Here is a 23,771-nt window from a genome sequence, read left to right as displayed (position 1 = left end):
TGCAGGAGTGGGTTCTGGGTTTACTAACTTTATAAGCTCTCTGATGAAGTGTGTGTCGCTTTCTTTCAACCTATTTCAAGCCTTTTTGTGGTCATTGCTCACACCATCCAACACCATCATGCTTGGTAATTGTTCAAAAGACTATTCATACAAAACAGTATTCCACCGACAGTTAAACATCTCATTTCAGTGACCACAATCAATGGGGTGCATCTCAATAATCTAAAGGGGCTTCCTTTCCTCATCTCCTTCCTTCATATGCACTGAACCAATAAAACAGAATGTGAGGCCCTCCTGGGGATTTTCCTTCACCTGTCCTGTCCTGTTCTCTCGGTTGATGTGGGTGTAGTGAATAATGGGCAAAATCTGTCAGGAAGTGAGCTGGCAACCGACAGGTTGCTGGTATTAAATCCTAGATGCCATTGCCTGCTGTTGTGCCCTTGAGCAAGGCACTTAACCCCCCACAACAGCAGCTGCCCGGGCACCCAGCGTGCCAGCCCCAGACACCTCTCTAAAACCTGTATATGTGTGTCTTTCAGAGGGGTTGGGTCAAATTTCAGTTGGACCTTGTGGGCGATTGACCAATAAAGTGACCTTAATCTTAAAAGAAACCACTGAAGTCTATTGAGAAGAGGTACTGCACTGCCCTCCAGAGTTCAGAGATTATATTGCACCTTATTTACTACAGAATACAATTGGGACTATTTCGCCATTATTATAGTTTGGGTATATTCAGACACAATGAGTAAAGACGTACAGGACTCACAGGTCATTTTACCTTTTTATTGCTTAAACTGCCATCTGGAACAATCTATACCAAAAGGATAAACGTCTTTGCACATACAGGAAGTCAAACAGAGTACAGTCATTGGGTAGAATAGAAAAAGAATGGTCCTCAGATGACCTGCAGCTCTCAGAGCCTGCTGCAGGCCCCGCAAACTTGCTGAAGGTCAGGCTAGCAGGAGCGTCTACGCCCGGGTTACATAAGCTAAGGCAAACTGGGTGGATTGCAGTGTGCCTACTAGTGAGTAGTAATCTTGTGATGTGTTTTACCATATCAATACTTCTATGTGAAGAAACACCAGCAAACCACTGGTGGGGGTATGAACTGTCAGCAAATAGAGACCTGCAATATTCCAGAACATCAACAATCTGAAAGCAATACAAAAGTTTTGGACCAAGTAGGCAACACTGCAATCGACTCAGTATCATGTTGATTGGTTTTGAACATACAAACATACGGTTACACAAGTCAATCCATCCATCCAGTCAGCCATACTGTTTTGTACATAAGATTAACATTGGAAACATGACAGAGCCTAAACAAACAGAATACCTCAGAAAGGGATAATAGCATTACTGTATGTAAGGGTCCTTTCTGTTAGAAAGGGGTGAGGGGCAAGCTGTGAGGCAGGAATGAACAGGAATACGACCTAGAGAATATAGATTTCTGCAGGAGTTAGTAAAAAAAAAAATGACGTGTGTTCTTAAGATTCAAGGGGTGAAGCTGTTAGCGAATGACCAACTGTTGTTTAACCAACACAGGGGCAGTTTGAGAATACTATTTCATTCACACCATCTCATCACTTTACATTATGCTGTAGGTAAGCATAGAGTAGATCACAGATTGTTTCAAAAAGACATTCAAATAATTTTCACAACGCTTTAACAGCGAAGCTGCTTTAAAATAAATATATCATCTTAAAACTCATGACAATTTAATCTGATGTCTGAATCACCAGTCGTTGGGATTCTTTGTTACGCTTTAACTTTTGCGCTTAAATACATAAATAATTAAGTCTTAAAACCATAAAACCATCTACAATTGAGATTTATATGTTAATTACTTTAAAGCCCTTTCGCCTACTTTTAGAGGTTAACCCATGACATTTGTCACAATACAACTACATACTGTTTTGTCGGTTGACAAGAAGAAGCATTTATTTACGCCGTGGCACTGAACACCTAAAATAGAATTTATGGAAAAATAAGCATTTACAAAAAGACATTTAAACGTACTTAACTTTACCATCACTCCAACCCATAACGTTAGTTCGTTAAGTCAATAAAGATAACAATAACTTCGATAATAATTGTCAGAACTATGTAATAATAATTATGTTTTTAAAAAACATAGCAGTATAGTGATGAAGTTATTTGGTGTATACTGAAAAATGCTGAATACTGAAACACACTTTAATACTCCATGTTTTCCCCCCCTATTGTAGCCAAAAATGTACCAACCAATCAGAGGTGAGTGTTAACATGGCGATAGATACTTCCTGTTTTGAGTTCCACTGCTTCTGACAGAATGAGAATCTTCTATGGGTTCTGAGTTGTGAAAACAATTACCAACATTTGGCACTAGTTTGGTAGCTGTCCAACAGAAAACTTTCTGGTTGCATTAAGTTGTACAAACTCTCTCAAACTAGATAAAATAATAGTGAATTGGATTGATGGACCAATCAATGGAAACAATATGAGAAAATGTAAAAATGTCTGCGGTTGACTGTACTGTAACAATGGAGGATAACCATTGATTATCATAGCATGAAAGCTACATAATCATTATGCTCCCAGCATTCTTTTAATTCTGAAAGGTAAAATTTGATGAATTCTTTTGTGAGGATGTCAACTTTGACACATTTTTATTGGAACCAAACTAGTTCAAAAATATCTGAACAATATTGAGCATGGATACTTACTTCACCATGTTACATTTGATTGTCCCATCTTATCATTGGCCTGTCCTAACCTCGGCCAATCCCCTACTAATCACTGCTCGTGTTTAAACTAGAGTAAAACAATTATAGATTTCAGTGAATGCAGTGAAAGCATACCATATGAAGCAGGTACATGTAACATAAACTGTAACATAACTGTGCTCGTATAGATGACTGTGACGGGTAGCATAACATTTATGAGTAAAAAAAAGCCTAAGCAAATGGAAGATAAAATGAAGTAACATTGAAGCAAAATTGCATTGGTGGACCCTGGGTTTAAAAGAGGGGGTGTTATGGGGTTACATAGGGGATTAGGGGATAGGGTGGGTACACGGGGAGGGGTGTTATGGGGTTACATAGGGGATTGGGGTAGGGGGGTACAGGGGAGGGGGTGGTATGGGGTTACATAGGGGATTGAGGGTAGGGGGTACAGTGAGGGGGGTGTTATGGGGTTACATAGGGGATTGAGGGTAGGGGGGGTACAGTGGGAGGGGGTGTTATGGGGTTACATAGGGGATTGAGGGTAGGGGGGGTACAGTGGGAGGGGGTGTTATGGGGTTACATAGGGGGTGTTATGGTGTTACACAGGAGAATAGGGGGTAGGGGGATACAGGGGGTGGGGGAAACCCCTCAGACAGACAGTGACACGAAGCTGTTGTACTGTTGGATGTTGCGTTTGAGAATGTCCGAGCAGGGTCCCAGGACACGTTCGAACCGTGGTCGGTCCAGCTTCACACACTTCAGAGGACCGCGGGCGACCACAGTGGCAGCACGGGGACGGTTCATCAGCAGGGCAATCTCACCTGGAGGAACGGAGTACATGTTCAATACAAAACAGGCATCACAAATCTGGTTCATTTATTCTAATCTAACCTCCATATGTGAGGCTTCACAACTCAGGTTAGAGCTTCGTGCTTTTATCATATCGCCTTAAAAATGTGAGATTCAGGGTTATATAGTGCATATATAAACAAAATGAATCGAGAAAGAAACTTGATGAGAAGAAGAGAGACAGTTGATGCCTGAGGAGGTTCTTCTTACCAAAGTAGTCAGACGGTTGTAACCTCCCAACCTCCACAAACTCCTCGTTCTCAGAGCGACGCTGCAACACAGCTGCAGAACCCTACAGAACAAAGAACACCAACATCAGGGTAGTGTTCAGTCGGGAGAAAAGGTTTTGAAAAAAAAAGAAAGAAACGGGGAGGTACTCTAATGTGATGTACATACCTCCAGTATGATGAAGAACTCGTCACCAGGCTCTCCCTGCACCACGATCTTCTGTCCGTCATCAAACTGCACCGGCTCCAGAGAGTCAGCCACCGTCAGACGCTCCCATTTGTCCAGAGACTCTGAGGGGGTGGAGTCACGAGGCAGGGGCGTAAGTGACATCACAATACAGAACCAAAAGGAAGCCACTGTACAGTACAGCTAGGTGGTGGAAGTAGAGTTGTTAACCCCTCCGGCAATGAACAGCGTCTTGAAAGCCACTGTATGCAAGTTGCTATAATCATTATTATTACAGGGGAAAAGTCAAAGATGAGAAGAAACAGTGAGCCTTACCTAAGATGGAGACTTTACTGAGGAACTCCTCGTACATCTTCCTCTTCCTCAAAGTGCTGCCCTGTAAACAACAACAGTCCTAATGTTTATTCCCGAGTTCTGACATTTGTTGTAAGCCTTCAAACATCATCATGCATCTACTGCTATCATCATGTATCTACTGCTATCATCATGTATCTACTGCTATCATCATGTATCTACTGCTATCATCATGTATCTACTGCTATCATCATGTATCTACTGCTCATAGGGCTAATCTTTTGTAGTTGTCTCCAATGTTCCCTCTAATTTTTTCCGGCACTGAGCAAATTTCAGGTCTGCTGAGCTAAAACTTGACCATTGTGAAAATTCTTTGCAACTTTCAGCGCGCATTTACTGTTAACACTGAGGCTGTACCACTTTTAAGTTACAGTTTTAACAGTGGCCATATAGGCTACTGTGGCTATTTTATCATAATGTAGGCCTACCAGGAGTGGCCTACCATCAAAAACAATGGAGAAAATGCATCCCATAGCATTTTAACACTACCGGTCAAAAGTTTTAGAACACCTACTCATTCAATGGTTTTTCTTTATTTTCACTATTTTCTACATTGTAGAATAATAGTGAAGACATCAAAACTATGAAATAACACATATGGAATCATGTAGTAACCAAAAAAAGTGTTAAACAAATCAAAATATATTTTATATTTGAGATTCTTCAAATAGCCACCCTTTGCCTTGATGACAGCTTTGCACACTCTTTGCATTCTCTCAACCAGCTTCATGAGGTAGTCACCTGGAATGCATTTCAATTAACAGGTGTGCCTTCTTAAAAGTTCATTTGTGGAATTTCTTTCCTTCTTAATGCATTTGAGCCAATCAGTTGTGTTGTGACAAGTTAGGGGGGGTATACAGAAGATAGCCCTACTTGGTAAAAGACCAAGTCCATATTATGGCAAGAACAGCTCAAATAAGCAAAGAGAAACAACAGTCCATCATTACTTTAAGACATGATGGTCAATCAATACAGAACATTTCAAGAACTTTGAAGGTTTCTTCAAGTGCAGTTGCAAAAACCATCAAGTGCTATGATGAAACTGGCTCTCATGAGGACCGCCACAGGAAAGGAAGACCCAGAGTTACCTCTGCTGCAGAGGATAAGTTCATTACAGTTACCAGCCTCAGAAATTGCAGTCCAAATAAATGCTTCACAGAGTTCAAGTAACAGACAGATCTCAACATCAACTGTTCAGAGGAGACTGCGTGAATCAGGCCTTCATGGTCGAATTGCTGCAAAGAAACCACTACTGAAGGACACCAATAAGAAGAGACTTGCTTGGGCCAAGAAACACGAGCAATGGACATTAGACCGGTGGAAATGTGTCCTTTGTTCTGGAGTCCAAATTTGAGATTTTTGGTTCCAACCGCCGTGTCTTTGTGAGGATGATCTCTGCATGTGTATTTCCCACCGTAAAGCATGGAGGAGGTGTTATGGTGTGGGGGTGCTTTGCTGGGGACGCTGTCTGATTTATTTATTTACGCCATCCCATCTGGTATGGGCTTAGTGGGACTATAATTTGTTTTTCAACAGGACAATGACCCAACACACCTCCAGGCTGTGTAAGGGCTATTTGACCAAGAAGGAGAGTGATGGAGTGCTGCATCAGATGACCTGGCCTCCACAATCTCCGGACCTCAACCAAATTGAGATGGTTTGGGATGAGTCGGACTGCAGAGTGAAGGAAAAGCAGCCAACAAGTGCTCAGCATGTGGGAACTCCTTCAAGACTGTTCGAAAAGCATTCCAGGTGAAGCTGGTTGAGAGAATGCCAAGAGTGTGCAAAGCTGTCATCAAGGCAAAGGGTGGCTATTTGAAGAATCTCAAATATAATGTATATTTTGATTTGTTTAACAATTTTTTAGGTACTACATGATTCCTTGTGTTATTTCATAGTGTTGATGTCTTCACTATTATTCTACAATGTAGAAAATAATAAAAAATAAAGAAAAACCCTTGAATGAGTAGGTGTTCTAAAACTTTTGACCAGTAGTGTAGTGGTTCTTTCATTCAGGCTACAGTAGCAGCCAATGTGTGGTGTTCAATGTAGGCCTACATTCCATGACTTTTGAAAAAAACATGCAGGGCTTGACATTAACCTGTTTATCCACTTGTCCTTCAGACAAGGAGGTGACTGAAAATGCTGTTGTGTTTGATGCAAGAAACCACTTTACAAATTCTCGCTTTGATCTCAAAACAAGCGCATCTACTCACGACCGCTCATGCTGTAAACACAGTCCAGTTCAAAGTAAATGGCACAGATCCATATACGGCAATGGTCTATTTGCATATAGGCCTACTGCAGCTCTGATTGGTTATGCCACACCGGTCTGTGTAAAGTACGGGCTGAGTCGTGTGTCAATGCAATAGAATCCTACTCGGATGCGTTCTGCCTACAACAAAATCTCTTGCATAATTCGTTTTGTTGCATTGAAAGTGGCTAATATTGCGGTGATCCAATCACAATTGCCACAGTAAAAGGGAAACGTTAATAGTGTTACCAGGGAAAACTGTAGAACAGTGGTCACCAACTTTTCTGAGCCATAAAAAAAAAAAAACCTTTGAGTGGTTGTGCCACCGGCTATAACTTGAACGCACCAATTTGTAAGTCGCTCTGGATAAGAGCGTCTGCTAAATGACTTAAATGTAAATGTAAGATCACTTTTAGTCAAAATGCAAGCCGAGATCTACCTCTCAGAATTTTTTTTTAACACTACTTAAAAAAACATAAGCCTATGCAACATTAACCAATTAAAAACAGTTCTGTAGCAATGAGGTTTGTGCAGTAAGCTATAGGCCCAATACATTATCACCGCATATTTGCTTTGCTTGAATTGCCTTGCCAATGCATTGTTGTTCAGGCCATTTTTTAAAATTATATTTCAAAATGTGATACTTGTGAGGCACAGCTGAGTGAGCATACATTTAAATAATTTGCTTTTTATTTTACTGGGCTGATGGTGCCTGCATCTGATGGTCAGTCTCAGTGGAGGGAGAGAGCAGCAGATTGAGGGTCCGCCTCTCAACATCCCTCCACTCTCCCGTTCCTCCACTGACACTGACCAAAAAGCGACACCGTCTTCCAGCTGATGGCAAACTCGAGTCGCACCACATTATTTCTGCCTTATGCACAAATTCATGTTGTTACTCCTATGAGAAAAGTGAATTATTACATTATTAAAAAAGAACCAAGCCGCTAATAATAACGACGCAAGTCTATATATCCACTTTCCTACTCATTCATTACTGCTGCACTGCTTGTTGTAGCGCTGAGTGGAAATGGGAAGAAAGCGCATTTTATGGCTTATAAAAAAGTGTTGAATACAAAGTGTTGACAGTGCTGAGTAAGAACAAACATGAACTCACTCAAAAACAGCAGCTCTTTGCTGTATTCATTACATTTACATTTTTAGTCATTTAGCAGACGCTCTTATCCAGAGCGACTTACAGTTAATGAGTGCATACATTATTTTTTGTATTTTTCATTCTGGCCCCCCGTGGGAATCAAACCCACAACCCTGGCGTTGCAAACGCCATGCTCTACCAACTGAGCTACATCCCTGCCGGCCATTCCCTCCCCTACCCTGGACGACGCTGAGCCAATTGTGCGCCGCCCCATGGGTCTCCCGGTCGCGGCCGGCTACGACAGAGCCTGGATTCGAACCAGGATCTCTAGTGGCACAGCTAGCACTGCGATGCAGTGCCTTAGACCACAGTCTCTCTCTAGTCATGGTTTTAAACATTTTGAAATCTCACAGTATCAACTTTGCTGTGGCTTTCTTTTATGCCTGCTACGTTACTGCAGACACGGTCATCTGAGCCATCTGATTGGCCAGCGGTAGGCCTATAGTGCACTTGATTTGCTCTCTGGGCCCACCGTGAAGAAAGAGTTTGTACCTTCAGACACATGAAATGGTTCAAAATGGCAGGACAGCTGAATCGGGTGCACCTACCGCCAACAGCCCAAGACTAATAAAAAAATATATAGGAACAAGGCTTGTTGTGTTTTTTACAGAAATGTTTGGTGTTCGACTAGGAATGCCTTGGAGATCGACGTGACCACTGCTCTAAAAAGTTGAGTGAAGTTCAATCTCGTGCTTCTCTCTGTGGGCTGATATTTCTGCACGGCAGTCCTGGGGGAGCTGCGCGGCACGTCCTGGGGGTACTGCGTGCAAACGCGCGCAGCTTAGAGGGAACATTGGGTTGTCTGTATATTCAATTCATAAAATCCAGCAGTTACAAAAATCATAGCAATTCCACCTGTCCCTACTTATCGTTAATCACTCCAAAATTATTGAAGGTAACTCAACAAATCATGTCAGTCAGATGGAAGTGGCAGAGCAGAGCAGGGCTCACCATGAGTATCCTCCTGTAGCTGTCTCTGTCGATGCCCCACAGTTTGACGTTGCTCTTGGCTCGGACGGTGGCAGCCCTTGGGGTCCCGTAGATCAGGGCCAACTCTCCAAAGCTGCCCCCCTCCCCGATATTGGTCACCCACTCATTGTTGACATACACCTGGCAGGAAGGGAGGGGGTGTTTAGACATGAAGACCAGGTAAGGTCAGTGTGTTACTGTCTCTATTAGATGTTGTTGTTTCTGTCTACGTGCATGTTGTTTCTTATATTGTGTAGAAATAATGAGGTTTAGCCATCTAATTAGAATCCTATTTCTATGAGAGTAGGCATTGCTAAGGTATCAGATAATAGGAATCTGAATAGGGAAGTAACAGATGACAAAAAATAAGATATAAACGGTCTAAAAAGAGAGTTGCAAAAATAAGCCTGTCATATTCAGGAGGAAAAAATCAAGACAAGCTTGTGTGTGTGTGTGTGTAACACAAGAGTCAAAAATAGTTGTTGTTGGTTCCTAAAATACATCAAAGAGACGTACATCCGTCTCTCCTTGGTCGATGACGTAGAAATTATCCCCCTCATCACCTGACGGGGAAGAGAGGATATTGTTCATATTTTCTCTGGAATAAAAAGGCATTCAGGTCTAATTGAATTTCTACTGAATCTAAAGGAAAATCCCAGCCTACAGTACCTTGTATAATGATAGTCTCTCCAGCGATGTAGGTAACTGAAAACATGGCGTCAAAGATGTCACTGTGAATAAAGATTGTGTTTGTTACGTTTTTGAAAAAGTTTCAAGTTTGTGGCTTGATCAGTGGGATTGATAAACTCACATTGACAACCAAACTTTACAGACAAATCATAGCCTGTTAACAACATACCTCCTCTCATTGTCATCCAAGTGAGAGAAAAGCACATTCTTTTCGATAGCTTTAGCCAGGGCAGCCATTGTTTTGTAGTCTTTAGGAATGACCTTGAAAACAAAACGCATCCAAGATTAGGCACTTCACCCTAGGTATTCACAATATCTCCAGCCAGCCCATAGATATGACTGTAAGTAGAGGACATTGTTTTGTGGGCTTGTCTAACTGACTGTTTTGTCTGATGCTTTGTTGTTTTAGTAGAGCCATGTGTTTCAAGGTGATTTACTTTTTTTTTTTTTTTTATGTGTGTGTCCTCACCTTTCTGACATAGGAAGCAGCGTCCTCCTCTGTGTAGACCTCAGCGCTGATGGCTCCTCTCCGCCGGCGACCCTTGACAACAGGGTTCATAGGAGGAGACACCTCCTCATCCCGGGAGTCAGAACGGCTGCTGGCCTTCTGCTGGTTCAGGATCTGCTTGGCCTCCTCCTGCACGGGTCACAGGTCACAAACATCCAATTAGCTGCCAGGGGAACACTTTACAATATAAAGGCACTACAATGATAAAACTAGTTTCATGGAAGGTCATGGGTCAGTCAAGAATGGAGGTACACAGCTAGACGGTACGCATACACACACGCACGCACACACACACACCACCCTACCCGCCCAGACTCACCTTCTCCAGCCTCTCAAAATACTCTCTGAGGAATGCCATGGGTCTGTCTGGCCTGGAGGTACACAGCTGGACGATGCAGTCCTTCAGCAGCTGCTGGATGTTGTGTTTCTGCACGTAGAGCTCACACTCCCTCAGACTCCTCTCCTCCTCACTGCTCGTACTGCTCGACGCCATCACGATTCACGACGCGCTCCTGCTCCGCTACCACCTGGTAAACTCGCAAACTCTGACCTCTGAACTAGAGATGGAGAGAGACAACTTGGATGGTTACTTCAAAAAAAAAAATTCAAGGGTTACAATGCTCTTCTAATGTGGTTGTTATTGTCTTCTAACATCTGATGACTGACTAAAATGAACAAAGGAGGGAGGAAGGGAGTATGACAGAAATAAAGAGAATAGAGGTGTTGCAGGGATGCTTCATGGAAACTTGGTCATATGTGATTACATCTTACTAAGTGGTAAACCAACTGTATCCTTGTTTGATGTCGTCTGACATTTCTTATCAGTTTCATAATGCAGACGTCAGGATTACTGTATATCATAAGCAGTATATAGGACCATGTCATTCCTAATCTAACAAAAATAGATTATTTTAATCATCTTTATCAAAGAAGGAGCCAGATAGCAAGCATGACATGCTGCTTTACTACTAAAGACAGGATTTAGTGCATTGGTAAAGTTAGGTCCTCCACCAAAGGGTTACATTGTACTGATCATATGGTTCTCAGTGGCATCAATCTAAAGACAGATCATGGGGATATAAATGATAGAAACAACCATTTACATCAAGACACTAAATATCTAGCCGAGATAATGTTGACTAGGATTTCAGACAGTTCCTGAATTTCCTGCTATCTTGTGATACTTATTACTATGGCGTTTTCAATACTGCTTATGAACTGTCCCCTGGAATAATATGAGATTACATATTACAAAAACAACATTCAAAATGGCCTTGCTTTCAAACCGTTGATTGGAGCAGTAACGTTTACCAGTTGGATGGGTAAATTATAAGGCAAACTCTGGTTGGCTACAATGCTAGTTAGCTATATTAACTATAGCCGTCAAAAACAACTGGGAGTATAACAGTTGACAGCATTCAAGACCTAGCTAGCTAGCTAGCTAAATTAGGCCTATAATACGTAGTTAGCTAGGTACTAAAGGTAGTACGCATCACATCGCTGTTTGATCGCAGATTACTGGTACGTTAGCTAGTTAGTTAACTTAAACATACTCATGACGAAGCTAGCTTGGTAAAACTGTATTGATTGATATGAAATATAGCTAACTAGTTGGCATTTGGCCTGCAAAGCCCTCTTGCCAATGACGCCATCTTGAGCTCTATCGTAAACAAATGTGAGGCGGAGGCTACATATCCCGCAATTGCAAGGGCATCAATTTTCAACGATGAAGCATGTAGATACTTACAAGAATCCGCGAATTCTTACCGAGCCCTTCGACACTGACTCGGTTTTGGATGTTATTTCCACAAGCTTACCAAATTTCTCGCTTCGATTTTTCCAAATCCTTGGACGGCTGCCCCACCGGATACGGGTTTAGGACCAATCACAAGCCGTCATTGACGTCAATTCGCCTCCTTCTGTCATGTGAGCCGTAACCCTTGGCAACATTAAAGGGGAACGCATGGAAATCATGACGTCAATGGGAAATCGATTAAAGTGATAGCAGATAGAAGGACCCGATAGTCTCCTATTCAACATTTCCCATGAACAGTGAGTGGAGCGTCCTCTATTCAAAGAATACTCAATATAGGAATATTTTTGGGAGGAGATTGTTGTTTTAGGAAGATTAATTTCTGCGCACTATGCCTCAGCAGTTTAGCCTTATAATAAACAATAGATGGCAGATGGCAGTGCCATTGGATTAGATTTGTGTTTCATGATTGATCAGCCAAGGAAGTTGTAAAGTACATTGTTGTATGCATAGCTTTTGTGCAAACTCTGCAAAGGTTTTTATTTATTTAAATGTTTTACTTTGCAAAGCTTCACATAGAAAGATGTGGCAAAGATGGTCAGCAAAACATTCAATGGGTCCATCCATTTGGTGCAGCACACTCCAACCAATCAAAACGATCAAAACAATTCCTCGTGCCCAGAATGAAGGAAAATTAACTAATCGCAATCGTTTAATTTTGCACGGGGTGAACGTTGATTGCATTCGTTTTGGAACCGGACTGTCTCCGGGGTGTGAGCCTGCCCCATTCAAAACCCACAGCGAAGTCGGCTCAAAACAAAGTGACGTTTAGCACGTGGAGGCAAAGCAAAGCACACATTGAAAAAATCCAACCATGCGATACACTGCACACAGTGCCACGCACCGCAACCTAGTCCTGCAGATGAGTTGCAGTGGTGCTGATTGCCTCCCAATGAAATTAATGGATTTCTGCCTGAACACTGACAGTAAACACAACAGGTGTGCACGAGGCGTAATGAGTAAGATTCTGTGTTTTCACATGCAAAAGTGATCGCTTTTTAGCTTTATCTGCCATATCAATGAAAACAAGTTAGAACATTAAAACATTTATTTGATGTTAAATAGACGTTGTATGCAGGGGCGGTGTGTTCAATAGGGCGATATGGGCGACGCACTGCCAAACGGGAAAAGGAAGGGATTTTTTTTCTAATCAATTATATCACGGCAACAGTAGTTATCAAAGTTCTAATCTGATCTGACTGCCACTAAATGTCAAAGCAGGCTAAAGTCGTGCTTCAAATGGCCCCGCCCGTTTTTGGGGCGATTTCAGTCATGTTGAAAATCGCCCAGAAGTCTGTCATAGACTCCCATGTAAAATCTATTTTTTTCAAATTTCAAAGCTTTCAATACAATCTCTATGGGTGTCTGTGGGCTTGCACTTCACGCTTTCGTCATACGTGACGTAACCATGAACGTAACTAAGAAAATAGCGGCTAGCAGCGTCTCTGTTGCGACCTGCAGTGTGGCGTTATCTTATGTTTTTAATTTGTACACTTAGTGGCGTTATTTTATGTTTTTAATTTGTACACTTAGTTTACAAACATTCTGCCAACCATGGATTTCCAGTGGTGGGTTTTGGACTGATCTTGTTGATCATGTACATACCCGCTACGAACGGACTAAATAATGAAAACGCTGCTGGCAGCGGAATCCAATACAGCTGGGAGACTTGGCTGGATGACAGAGTCCCGGACAGAGAAGTGGAGCCGGCCGGCTTCACCCTGGTCAGAGCGGACCGCGATCTGACAGTCACAGGGAAAATCGATCCTGGTAAGAGAGCGACTCTGTACCCCCGACATTGAACTGCTTTCTGTGTCACTGCGACCTTACTATCTGCCCCGTGAGTTCCCCCAATTGTTTGTTACCGTTGTGTACTGTTGATAATCACAAGTTTACTGGAGAACTGAGACCAAGTAGAGACTTTGGACAGGGTGGATATGGTATAATAAAGGCAGTTTATTCAGAGGTAAAGATATCTGGAATCGCGTGCACGGACTCGTTCGTCAAACTCTTAGGGAGCTATCTGAAGAGAGCCCCGAAAACATTGTGTGCAGACATTTTATACAATAAATGATGTAGGTTGAATCTAGTAGATCTGATCTTCTGATTGGTCCTGATGAGTTGGGCGATGTCCCCTCCACTGTTGCATTGGCTCTGAGTCGGGTTCTCTGTCTTCAAATGTTCAGCCTAAAGAGAGGGGATTTTTGTGTGTGTGTGTGTGTTTAACAGTGATGATGTGTGTGTGTGTGTGTGTTATCAGTGATGATGTGTGTGTGTGTGTGTGTGTGTGTGTGTGTGTGTGTCCTCAGAGCAAGAACTCGTGAGTTGGAAGAACTGAGAGACCTATGGCGTGGGTGTTGTCCTTGGCCACCTGCTGACAAGGCTGACAAGATAGGACTCTTTTGTCCATTGTTATAGGATAGGAACAGCATTGATTGAAAACAAACGCCCAACACAAAATGGGTCATGCACAAGATTTTAGTCAGACCAAGCTATAACATTATATATTTACTACGACAGTACATTCAACCAAAAGCTAATATAACAAAGGCATCAGAGATTATTTATAATATGTCACAGAAACTGGAATCCATCTCCCCAGATCAGTCAATAAATGCTTCTGGTATTGACTTATATGCTGCCCCTGTCTTCATGTTGTTGCTGGACATATCTTTTTTAAAATGTGTGTAGGTCACCTAAATCATCAGAAAAATTGCCCCTCCTGAGAATTTTTTCAGGAGCCGCCACTGGTTGTATGTTTCTGGACGATGAACCATGCTGCCTTGTTGACAAAATGACCGAGCAGCACAGATTACTGTTCCATTTGAGAAGTGCACTCCTACTCCTCCCTTCCCGCTTTCGCCCGATGACGTAAGGGCCTTTACCCAGTGCCGCGCGGCTCAGCATAATCGAATCCGCCCAATCAGATACAGGTTTTGAAAAGGTTGGCCAATCTGAGTGGTGCAGGGGTAGTCTCCCAATGATCCAATCAGCCAATAGAAAATGGCACAAAAGTGACGCATCCAGCCCTCAGCTGTTTTTGTTTTTGTCTGTCTCCTGTTAACTCTAGAAGTTAGGGTTAACAGAACAGAACAATACACGCGCCGTGTTCTAAAGTAGAAGAAACAACTAATCATTTTAGTTTCAGGATTCAAGCCAGCTGTTTCTAATTTGTATAGTATTTATAACATTGTAATAACTAATCTCGAGCGCATACGTGTGTTGAGAAGCTGGGTTTCGGAGTGATCGATCCGAACACAGGCCCCCGAACTAGGGCAGTGGAGCAGGAGAATCACAGTGGACGGGATGGAGGACCGGGAGACATCCGACGGTCCGGGAGGGCCTCAAGGCTTGATCAGCGCCTCGTTCAACCAGGACACCACGTAAGCAAGCGCCCTGTCTGCCAACTCGGGGCAGTTCTAGCGAATTCAACTTGTCGCACTGTTATATAGATTCTTCTTGTATAATCTAGGTAGTAAATCTGTATGCGTGCTTCTAGCTGTAATATGGTCTGTCTGCTGTTCTGTAGCAGATATATGTTAATGTATGAATTGTATCTTCCTACCTAACCCACTTGTGCATGTGGTTTATCAATGTTAATCCAATTGTCAAATGGTGTCTCATCAAGACAGTTCCTAAAATATAGGTTAGTACCTTGTGAAGTAAGCCACCACACTACGAAGGCTTATAGATAGATGGCCAGAGAAAAGTATCCAGGCAAGATTTGACCTACAGTAGAGATACTGGTCAGCACAGCAGACTATTGTGCAAGTCAGATTTTTGTCTCAGATGATGACACATGGAATGAGTTGTCGAACTGTCATGATTTCTTGAAGCACTTAGGCTATTACCACTGCATGCATGGTGCGGTTGGATGTATTGCATTATGACAAAGGGTCTTTGGGAATGGAATCCCATGCTAGGCAACATTTGAGTGTGAGTGATAGAGGAGCAGCCAGACACTGTTGATCTACAGGTCGGTTAAAGGTGTAGTGACAGCCAGATGGTCAAACACACATGTTAACGTTAGCTCTCTCCCATTTTCAATCATCCTCAGACATGATAAGACAAGCAGCAGTTAGGCTATTTGTTACCTGGGCTAGGCCTATATCCCACTGAACCACACACCTGTTCAACACTGGGTAGTGGTTGCCCTCAGGCACATATCTAGGATCAGCTCACCCTCCACATAGCATAACCTAAACCATAAGGGGGGATGTTAAACTGATCTTAGATCAGTGTCTACTCTAGAATGAATATGATCCTATATCTTCCTAGTCTATCCTATTCCACCTGTTGACAGACACCTGCCCCTCCTTTTCTCTACACAGTATATCTGTATATGTCCATAGATAGTGTGCTTGATTATCAGTGTTGTTTGAAGTTCTTAGGGTGATCACATGACCTTAGTCAACTCTTGCTGTGTTGACCATACAGCACACTGTATCCTTCATTTCCCCTGACTGCTATATATAGCTCACTGGGTAGTGAGGCATTGCATGTATCCCCTACAGTTCCTGGTAAGCGGAGTGTGTACTAAGGCTTTCCTTAGAAAACAACATCCTCTGCCTTTAGTGGTCCAATCAGCCTTGGTCCAATCAGCCTTTCCACTCATAAACGTAGTGTAATTTTAAGAATGCACTGGGTAAAGGTAGTAGGGGATAGAGGTGTCCTGGTTAGAGAACAAGGATAGGGAGGGAGGCTTGAGGTTCCGTTTATTTTCTCCAATCAAAAATCCATTTTATTTCCATGAATTACTTGTGTGGTTTTGATATTGGACGCACAGATAACAAAAAGATAAATGCTGGAGAGGTTTTTACAACTGCCTGGATTGTTTGGAACTGAACTCATTCTATTTTATTGTATGGTTTTTCCATTGTATGTGCATTTAGTTTAAGAGGTAGATGATTACTTAGATTATGGCACAACAAGTGAACATCCAGCCTCTTTGGTTATATCATATTAACAAACTGTAACCTTCAAGCAAACCTTGAGAGGGGATTATGATGAAACCATTATGGCGGTTTACAACACTACACCCCTATAGTGGGTTATAGACTACACACGTAGTGGATGCCATCTTGGATGTTTAACAACAGTTGGGTCTCTGTGTGTTTCAGGTCTCTATCAGTGGGCACTAAGTCAGGCTACAGACTCTTCTCTGTCACCTCGGTGGACAAGATGGACTGCATCCACGAAGGAGGTGAGTGAGTGTCCTTAAAGCCTGTGTGTACTGGTAGCTACTGTTAAACACTAAGCTGGTATCCTAGCACCGGGACAAAACAAACACCCAGTAAGCTGCGGTCAGGTCAACCAGCGTGGTTAAACAGTAGTCTGTAACCAGACAACAAGTTGTTCTAAGCTGATATAGCCCTCCCTCTCCCACATATGTAAACAATGGTAGAGAGTAGTATGTTACACCACAAGCCTGTTCCCAGTGATGCATTCTGCAAGTATATTATCAGTGTTTCACATCACAGTGAGAAGAAAGTGTGTGAGCCTATGAATGTTTTAGTTTGAGTATGGAATGAATTATGGCATGAATGATGGAATGAATGATGGAATGAATGATGGAATAAATGATGGAATGAATGATGGAATGAATGATGGAATGAATGAAGGAATGAATGATGGAATGAATGAAGGAATAAATGATGGAATAAATGATGGAATGAATGATGATGGAATGAATGATGGAATGAATGAAGGAATGAATGATAGAATGAATGAATTATGGAATAAATGATAGAATGAATGAATGAATGAAGGAATGAAGGAATGAATGATGGAATGAATGAAGGAAGAAATGATAGAATGAATGAATGATGGAATAAATGATAGAAGGAATGAATGAAGGAATGAATGAATGAAGGAATTAATGAAGGAATTAATGAATGAAGGAATGAATGATGGAATGAATGATGGAATGAATGAAGGAATGAATGATGGAATAAATGATACAATGAATGAATGATGGAATAAATGATAGAATGAATGAATGATGGAATGAATGATAGAATGAATGAATGATGGAATGAATGATAGAATGAATGAATGATGGAATGAATGATAGAATGAATGAATGATGGAATGTGTGCCTGCGTGAGTGTGTGTGTTTGGGTGTCTGTGCATGTGTGCTCTATATACATGTTTACCTGTGTGTGTGTGTGTGTGTATTTGTGTGGGTGTGTGTGTATATTTGTGTGTGTGTATATTTGTGTGTGTGTGTGTGTATTTGTGTGTGTGTATTTGTGTGTGTATGTGTGTGTGTGTGTTTGTGTGTGTATGTGTGTGTGTGTGTGTGTATTCTATGCAGTGTGTTTTATATTAGCACTTGTATGTGATTTAACCCCTCCCTCCCTCAACCCTATCCCTCCCCCTCCCCCCCGCTTCCTCCCTCCCCCCCACTTCCTCCCCCACCCCTCCCCCTATCCCCTCCCCCCTTCCTTCCCTCTCCCCTCCCCCTTCCTTCCATCTCCCCTCCCCCTTCTTTCCCTCCCTCTCCCCTCCCCTCCCCTCCCATCCCCCTCCCCCTTCCTTCCCTCTCCCCTCCCCCCTTCCTTCCCTCTCCCCTCCCCTCCCCTTCCCCTTCTTTCCCTCCCTCTCCCCTCCCCCTCCCCCTCCCCCTTCCTTCCCTCCCTCTCTCTCTCCCAGCGGAGTGTCCAGACGTGTACGTCGTGGAGCGGTTGTTCTCCAGCAGTCTGGTGGTGGTGGTCAGTCTCTCCATGCCCCGACGTATGAACGTCTACCACTTCAAGAGGGGAACAGAGATCTGCAACTATAGCTACTCCAACAACATCCTCTCAGTCCGTCTCAACAGACAGGTAATGGCCCTATTCCAAACCCATTCCTCACTGCTATCTAGAATCTAAAGGGTTCTTATAGGACAGCCAAAGGGCCCTTTTGGAACCCTTTTTTCTAAGAGTGTATCCTTAGGTCAGATTGAGGCCCCATTCCAATCCAATCTCTCTCACCTATCCTGAGGTCAGTTCCCATTCCATACCTATCCCCCCTTTCAGCTCTGCTGCAACGTTTCCCTCTCTGTCCCCTGTAGAGGCTGGTGGTGTGTCTGGAGGAGTCTGTTTACATCCACAACATCAAAGACATGAAGCTGCTGAAGACACTGCTCAACACACCCCACAACCCCTCAGGTACTGAATACGCACACACACACACACACAATTCATCATACCCTCAACTATGCTCAGTTTTTAAACACAGACACACCCTCCAACCCGTCAGGTCTCTGTGCCCTCTCTGTGAACCATGGTAACTCCTACCTGGCGTACCCTGGCAGTCAGACCATCGGAGAGATCATTGTCTACGACGCCAACAACCTGGTAAGACATGATATTGAAATGACTTCTACCACCGCTGCTATTCAACCACTGTCTACAGAGCACAACGCAGGGGTATTCATGTTGATCCTAATGGCAGGTTGTGGGTTAGCTAGTAGAGTGGTTGGAGTGGTAGTTGAACTGCCTTAATACCTTTGAGGACATGAAGTACAGTCATTGCATGTCACGGCTGTTGAAGTGGTCGCAGGTTGATGATGTCACAAATGTGTGACCCGTGTTTTCCTTAGAGCACGGTGACGAGGATCCCAGCCCATGACAGTCCCTTGGCAGCCCTCACATTCAACGCTTCAGGAACCAAACTGGCCAGCGCCTCTGAGAGGGTGAGTCTGACTGTTCCTCCCTCTCTCTTCCTGCCTTTCAACTGTCTTCACTATATATACACTGAGTGTAGAAAACATTAAGAACACTTACATCTGTTGTCTTGCCCATTCACCCTCTGAATGGCACACATACACAATCCATTTCTCAATTGTCTCAAGCAAGGCTTAACAATCCTTCTTTAACCTGTCTCCTCCCCTTTATCTATACTGATTGAAGTGGATTTAACAGGTGACATCAATATGTCATGGAAAGAGCAGGTGTTCCTAATGTTTTGTACACTCAGTGTACATCTCTGTCTACAACGGTTCTGTCTGACCATCTCCTCCTCCACTCCAGGGTACAGTGATCAGAGTGTTCACCATCCCAGAGGGACAGAGGCTGTTTGAGTTCCGCAGAGGGATGAAGAGGTCAGTTTATACCAGACTACAGACACTACAGACACTACAGACACTACGGACACCACGGACACTACAGACACTAGACACTACCAGACACTACCGGACACTACCAGACACTACAGACACTACGGACACTACCAGACACTACCAGACACTACCGGACACTACCGGACACTACTGGACACTACCAGACACTACCAGACACTACCAGACACTACAGACACTACCAGACACTACCAGACACTACCAGACACTACCAGACACTACAGACACTACAGACACTACAGACACTACCAGACACGACAGATACTACCAGACACTACCAGACACTACATATACTACAGACACTACATATGTAGACAGACTACAGAACTATTCCAAGGTTTTGTAGGGGTAGGTTTGGTATCTTGGGGATGATGACTCTTACCATGTGTGTCTGTGTTTCAGGTATGTGAGTATCAGCTCGTTGTCCTTTAGTTCAGACGCCCAGTTCCTCTGTGCCTCCAGCAACACAGAGACGGTCCATATCTTCAAACTGGAACAGCACAGCCCCAGGTACTCACTGTTTACAACACAGCCCCAGGTACACACTGTTTACAGCACAGCCCCAGGTACTCACTGTTTACAACACAGCCCCAGGTACACACTGTTTACAGCACAGCCCCAGGTACTCACTGTTTACAGCACAGCCCCAGGTACTCACTGTTTACAACACAGCCCCAGGTACACACTGTTTACAGCACAGCCCCAGGTACTCACTGTTTACAGCACAGCCCCCAGGTACACACTGTTTACAGCACAGCCCCCAGGTACTCACTGTTTACAGCACAGCCCCAGGTACTCACTGTTTACAGCACAGCCCCAGGTACTCACTGTTTACAGCACAGCCCCAGGTACTCACTATGTACAGCACAGCCCCAGGTACTCACTGTTTACAGCATAGCCACAGGTACACTCTGTTTACAGCACAGCCCCAAGTACTCACTGTTTACAGCACAGCCCCAGGTACTCACTGTTTACAACACAGCCCCAGGTACTCACTGTTTACAACACAGCCCCAGGTACTCACTGTTTACAACACAGCCCCAGGTACACACTGTTTACTGTCCTGATTTTGTTGTGTTGATCGTCTTACGTCTTGTCCCTTTCTGGTCCTCAGTGGCTAGTTGTCAGGAGTGTAAAATGCTTTGTGTTACAGTTTTGTCTCTGAAGTCAGTCAGTCAGGAAGAGCAGTGCGATTGACTCCTGCCTGTCTCCTCTGCCTGTCTGTAGTCGAGAGGGTGAGTCTCCTACGTGGGGTGCGTACGTGGGAAAGATGTTCACAGCAGCCAGCACCTACCTTCCCTCCCAGGTCTCTGACATGATGCACCAAGACCGGGCCTTCGCCACCGTACGACTCAACATGTTCGGACTCAAGAACGTCTGCGCCTTGTCCATGTACGTTTGTGTGTTTGCGGGTGGATGCAGGGCGGGGTGGTGTGTGTCTGTGTGTGATTCAATGTTGGGTCTCTTTATTTTACAGTCCTATTACTTGGTATATTTTCAGGGTTCAGAAGCTGCCTCGTCTGCTGGTGGCCTCATCAGATGGACATCTCTACATCTATAACATCGACCCACAGGATGGAGGAGAGTGTGTTCTGGTCAGGAAACACAGGTGAGGGACTGGGATCTGTTCAGGAAACACAGGTGAGGGACTGGGATCTGTTCAGGAAACACAGGTGAAGGACTATGTTCTGGTCAGGAAACACAGGTGAGGGACTGTGTTCTGGTCAGGAATCACAGGTGAGGGACTGTGTTCTGTTTGTGTGAGCCTCAGAGTTGGGGTCAATTCCATTTCAATTCCAGTAAATTCAGGAAGTACAATGACATTCCAATTCCAATTATTTTCAATGCTTTTCAATAAGGAAAATGAATTGACTGGAATTTAAATTAAATTGACCCCAACCCCGGTGAGCATATGTGTGTGCTTAAGCATGTTTGTGTGTGTGTGTGTGTGTGTGTGTGTGTGTGTAATCAGGCTCTCTTTGTGTTTTCTCCAGGCTATTTGAAGGAGATGAGGTGCCACAGGAAGCACAACCGGAAGAGGAGGAGCCAGAGGATGGAAGGTCCCTCCCACCGTCAACCAGCCCATCATACGCTGCCACTGTGGCCCTCCCCTCGAACCCACCCTCTTCTACCACTCTCACAGGTATTGTGTGTGGTTTGCTTTATGAATGTAGTGTGTCTTACCTTGTGTGATTAAGGGCTCTATTCAATTCGCATCACGGAATTTCAGCTTTACAGCGTGATTGAAATTTAAAGGCAATGTTCCCACTTTAGCGGAGACGCTGCATATGTCGGCTCAATGGGAAATGACCTTTAAATGTCTATCGTGGAATTTGTAACTCTTCAGCTTAGTCTGATTACGTGCCCTTCTGTAATCTCTCTTCTCCTCTCATTCTATCCTCTTCCCAGGCTACTCAGAGGATGGAGGGGCTGAGAAAGGAGATGTGATCCCTGAACATGAGTTTGCAGAGGGACCCGTCTGTCTGGATGACGAGAACGAGTTTCCTCCTGTCAGCAACCAGACCAACTGATCCACCACTTCCCAGGAACCAATCAACTGGAGCCATTCTGACCCACCACTTCCTAGGAACCAATCAACTAGAGCCATTCACGCTAGAAGGAAGGATATCAGTGATGAGAACCCCCCCCCATGTCCCCAACGAGCCAATCAGATGGGAGAAATGTAGATGCCACAGTGGTGATTGGTTACTCTCATGTGCCATTCAGAAGTAGAGTATGGCTAGACAGTAGGCCTGTCTCTGTACATTGTCTTATACCTGGCCCTAAAGGTCAATATGAATACAATTAAAATCCATTCCCTAACTATCAGAAGGGAAGCAGGTCTGGACTATGAAGTTGTAGCCTACCTCTAGTCTAATATTAACCAATATTTAAACTGGTTAAAAATGGACTTTAATATTGAATTGCATTCATATAGAGCTATTGAGAAGTGCTGAAAGTGGGGGGGGGGAGAGGGGATGGTGGAACAGAGAAGGAGAGAGAGAGGGCCTTCTATCATATGTCTTGAGGTGGTTTTTTATCTCTAGAAAAATGTGGGAAGAATAATAAAATACTGAAATGTGAAAAACTTGATAGAGAGAACTGTATTATAGATTCTTACAGGTCCTTTTATTTCAGTGATTATGTTATTAACACCATTGACTAAATAATGTTGAATATTGTAAAATTTCAGACATTACGTAGATGTTACTACTTTGTAAAAAATAATGTTGACTTGTATTAAATATTATTTTGGAATATGAAATTAGAATTATTCATCAATGCATTAGACCTAAAGTACTTAAATTAAGTGAAGGTTTTGGCGGAAATTTGATTTTTATTGTTTGTGTATAATGTGTGTATATATATACATGTATATATCGTTTGTAAACAGTATGCCCATTGTTATTACCTTGTGACTGATTTGTCAAAGGGTGGAGCTTTGAGAACACTAATGTTCTTTGGAAGTTTTGATTTTGAAGATTTTAAACCACAAATTAAAGGGAATGTGAATCAAACAAGTCTCCTGTGTTTCATTTCATTGAAATGTCTCAGGTTAAAGTGAAGTTAACCTTGGAAGAAAGGTTAACTATTAGTGGTACAAACTAAACTGGTCTTAGATCAGTGTGTATTGGCCACTTCATCCTACTTATTTGGTATTTTATTAGGATCCCCATTAGCTGTTGCAAAAGCAGCAGCTACTCTTCCTGGGGTCCACACAAAACATGAAACATGACATAATACAGAACATTAATAGACAAGAACAGCTCAAGGACAGAACTACACCAATTTAAAAATAAATTTTAAAAAAAGGCACACGTAGCCTACATATATCAATACCAATACATACACACAAACTATCTAGGTCAAATAGGGGAGAGGCGTTGTGCCGTGAGGTGTTGCTTTATCTATTTTTTGAAACCAGGTTTTCTGTTCATTT

General features: G+C 43.2%; 2 protein-coding genes across 4 annotated transcripts; one reads left to right on the top strand and one right to left on the bottom strand.

Annotated features, from left to right (window-relative positions):
* Positions 1-3,287: 3,287 nt before the first annotated feature.
* LOC121577546 (cAMP-dependent protein kinase type I-alpha regulatory subunit) lies at positions 3,288-11,810 on the bottom strand. Of its 2 annotated transcripts, none has more exons than XM_041891257.2 (11): positions 11,714-11,810; positions 10,216-10,453; positions 9,858-10,025; positions 9,558-9,649; positions 9,368-9,429; positions 9,215-9,261; positions 8,681-8,839; positions 4,284-4,344; positions 3,951-4,072; positions 3,765-3,846; positions 3,288-3,526 (listed from the first exon to the last, which is right to left on the bottom strand). In XM_041891257.2, exons 2-11 carry the CDS (start codon positions 10,387-10,389, stop codon positions 3,354-3,356), a joined length of 1,140 nt encoding a protein of 379 aa, XP_041747191.1. In that variant the 5' UTR covers positions 10,390-10,453; positions 11,714-11,810; the 3' UTR covers positions 3,288-3,353. The 2 variants fall into 2 exon arrangements, with proteins under 2 accessions (XP_041747191.1, XP_041747186.1); XM_041891252.2 differs by having other exon boundaries at positions 11,644-11,786.
* Positions 11,811-14,708: 2,898 nt separating this feature from the next.
* Positions 14,709-23,346, top strand: LOC121577457 (WD repeat domain phosphoinositide-interacting protein 1-like). 2 transcript variants are annotated; one of them, XM_045224883.1, is made up of 13 exons: positions 14,709-15,092; positions 16,830-16,912; positions 18,364-18,533; positions 18,764-18,860; positions 18,952-19,049; positions 19,295-19,387; positions 19,725-19,795; positions 20,234-20,341; positions 20,398-20,679; positions 21,059-21,223; positions 21,333-21,440; positions 21,826-21,974; positions 22,241-23,346. In XM_045224883.1, exons 1-13 carry the CDS (start codon positions 15,016-15,018, stop codon positions 22,360-22,362), a joined length of 1,623 nt encoding a protein of 540 aa, XP_045080818.1. In that variant the 5' UTR covers positions 14,709-15,015; the 3' UTR covers positions 22,363-23,346. The 2 variants fall into 2 exon arrangements, with proteins under 2 accessions (XP_045080818.1, XP_041747151.1); XM_041891217.2 differs by lacking the exon at positions 20,398-20,679 and having other exon boundaries at positions 14,719-15,092.
* Positions 23,347-23,771: the final 425 nt, after the last annotated feature.

The sequence above is a fragment of the Coregonus clupeaformis genome, chromosome 1, assembly GCF_020615455.1.
Source record: "Coregonus clupeaformis isolate EN_2021a chromosome 1, ASM2061545v1, whole genome shotgun sequence".
NCBI lineage: Eukaryota > Metazoa > Chordata > Actinopteri > Salmoniformes > Salmonidae > Coregonus > Coregonus clupeaformis.
Note: the sequence above shows the minus strand (reverse complement) of the source record. Positions and strands in the feature narration are given on the sequence as shown.

Bases quoted from the DNA above. Each gene is read 5' to 3' on its own strand.
- LOC121577457 (XM_045224883.1), top strand. From the start codon at position 15,016: ATGGAGGACCGGGAGACATCCGACGGTCCGGGAGGGCCTCAAGGCTTG. The intron at 16,913-18,363 runs GTGAGTGAGTGT...TCTCTCTCCCAG, and splicing joins GGACTGCATCCACGAAGGAG to CGGAGTGTCCAGACGTGTAC. The intron at 20,680-21,058 runs GTACTCACTATG...GCCTGTCTGTAG, and splicing joins TGTTTACAGCACAGCCCCAG to TCGAGAGGGTGAGTCTCCTA.
- LOC121577546 (XM_041891257.2), bottom strand. From the start codon at position 10,389: ATGGCGTCGAGCAGTACGAGCAGTGAGGAGGAGAGGAGTCTGAGGGAG. The intron at 9,430-9,557 runs GTATGTTGTTAA...CTTTATTCACAG, and splicing joins TTGGATGACAATGAGAGGAG to TGACATCTTTGACGCCATGT. The intron at 4,073-4,283 runs GTAAGGCTCACT...CCACCCCCTCAG, and splicing joins CAGTAAAGTCTCCATCTTAG to AGTCTCTGGACAAATGGGAG.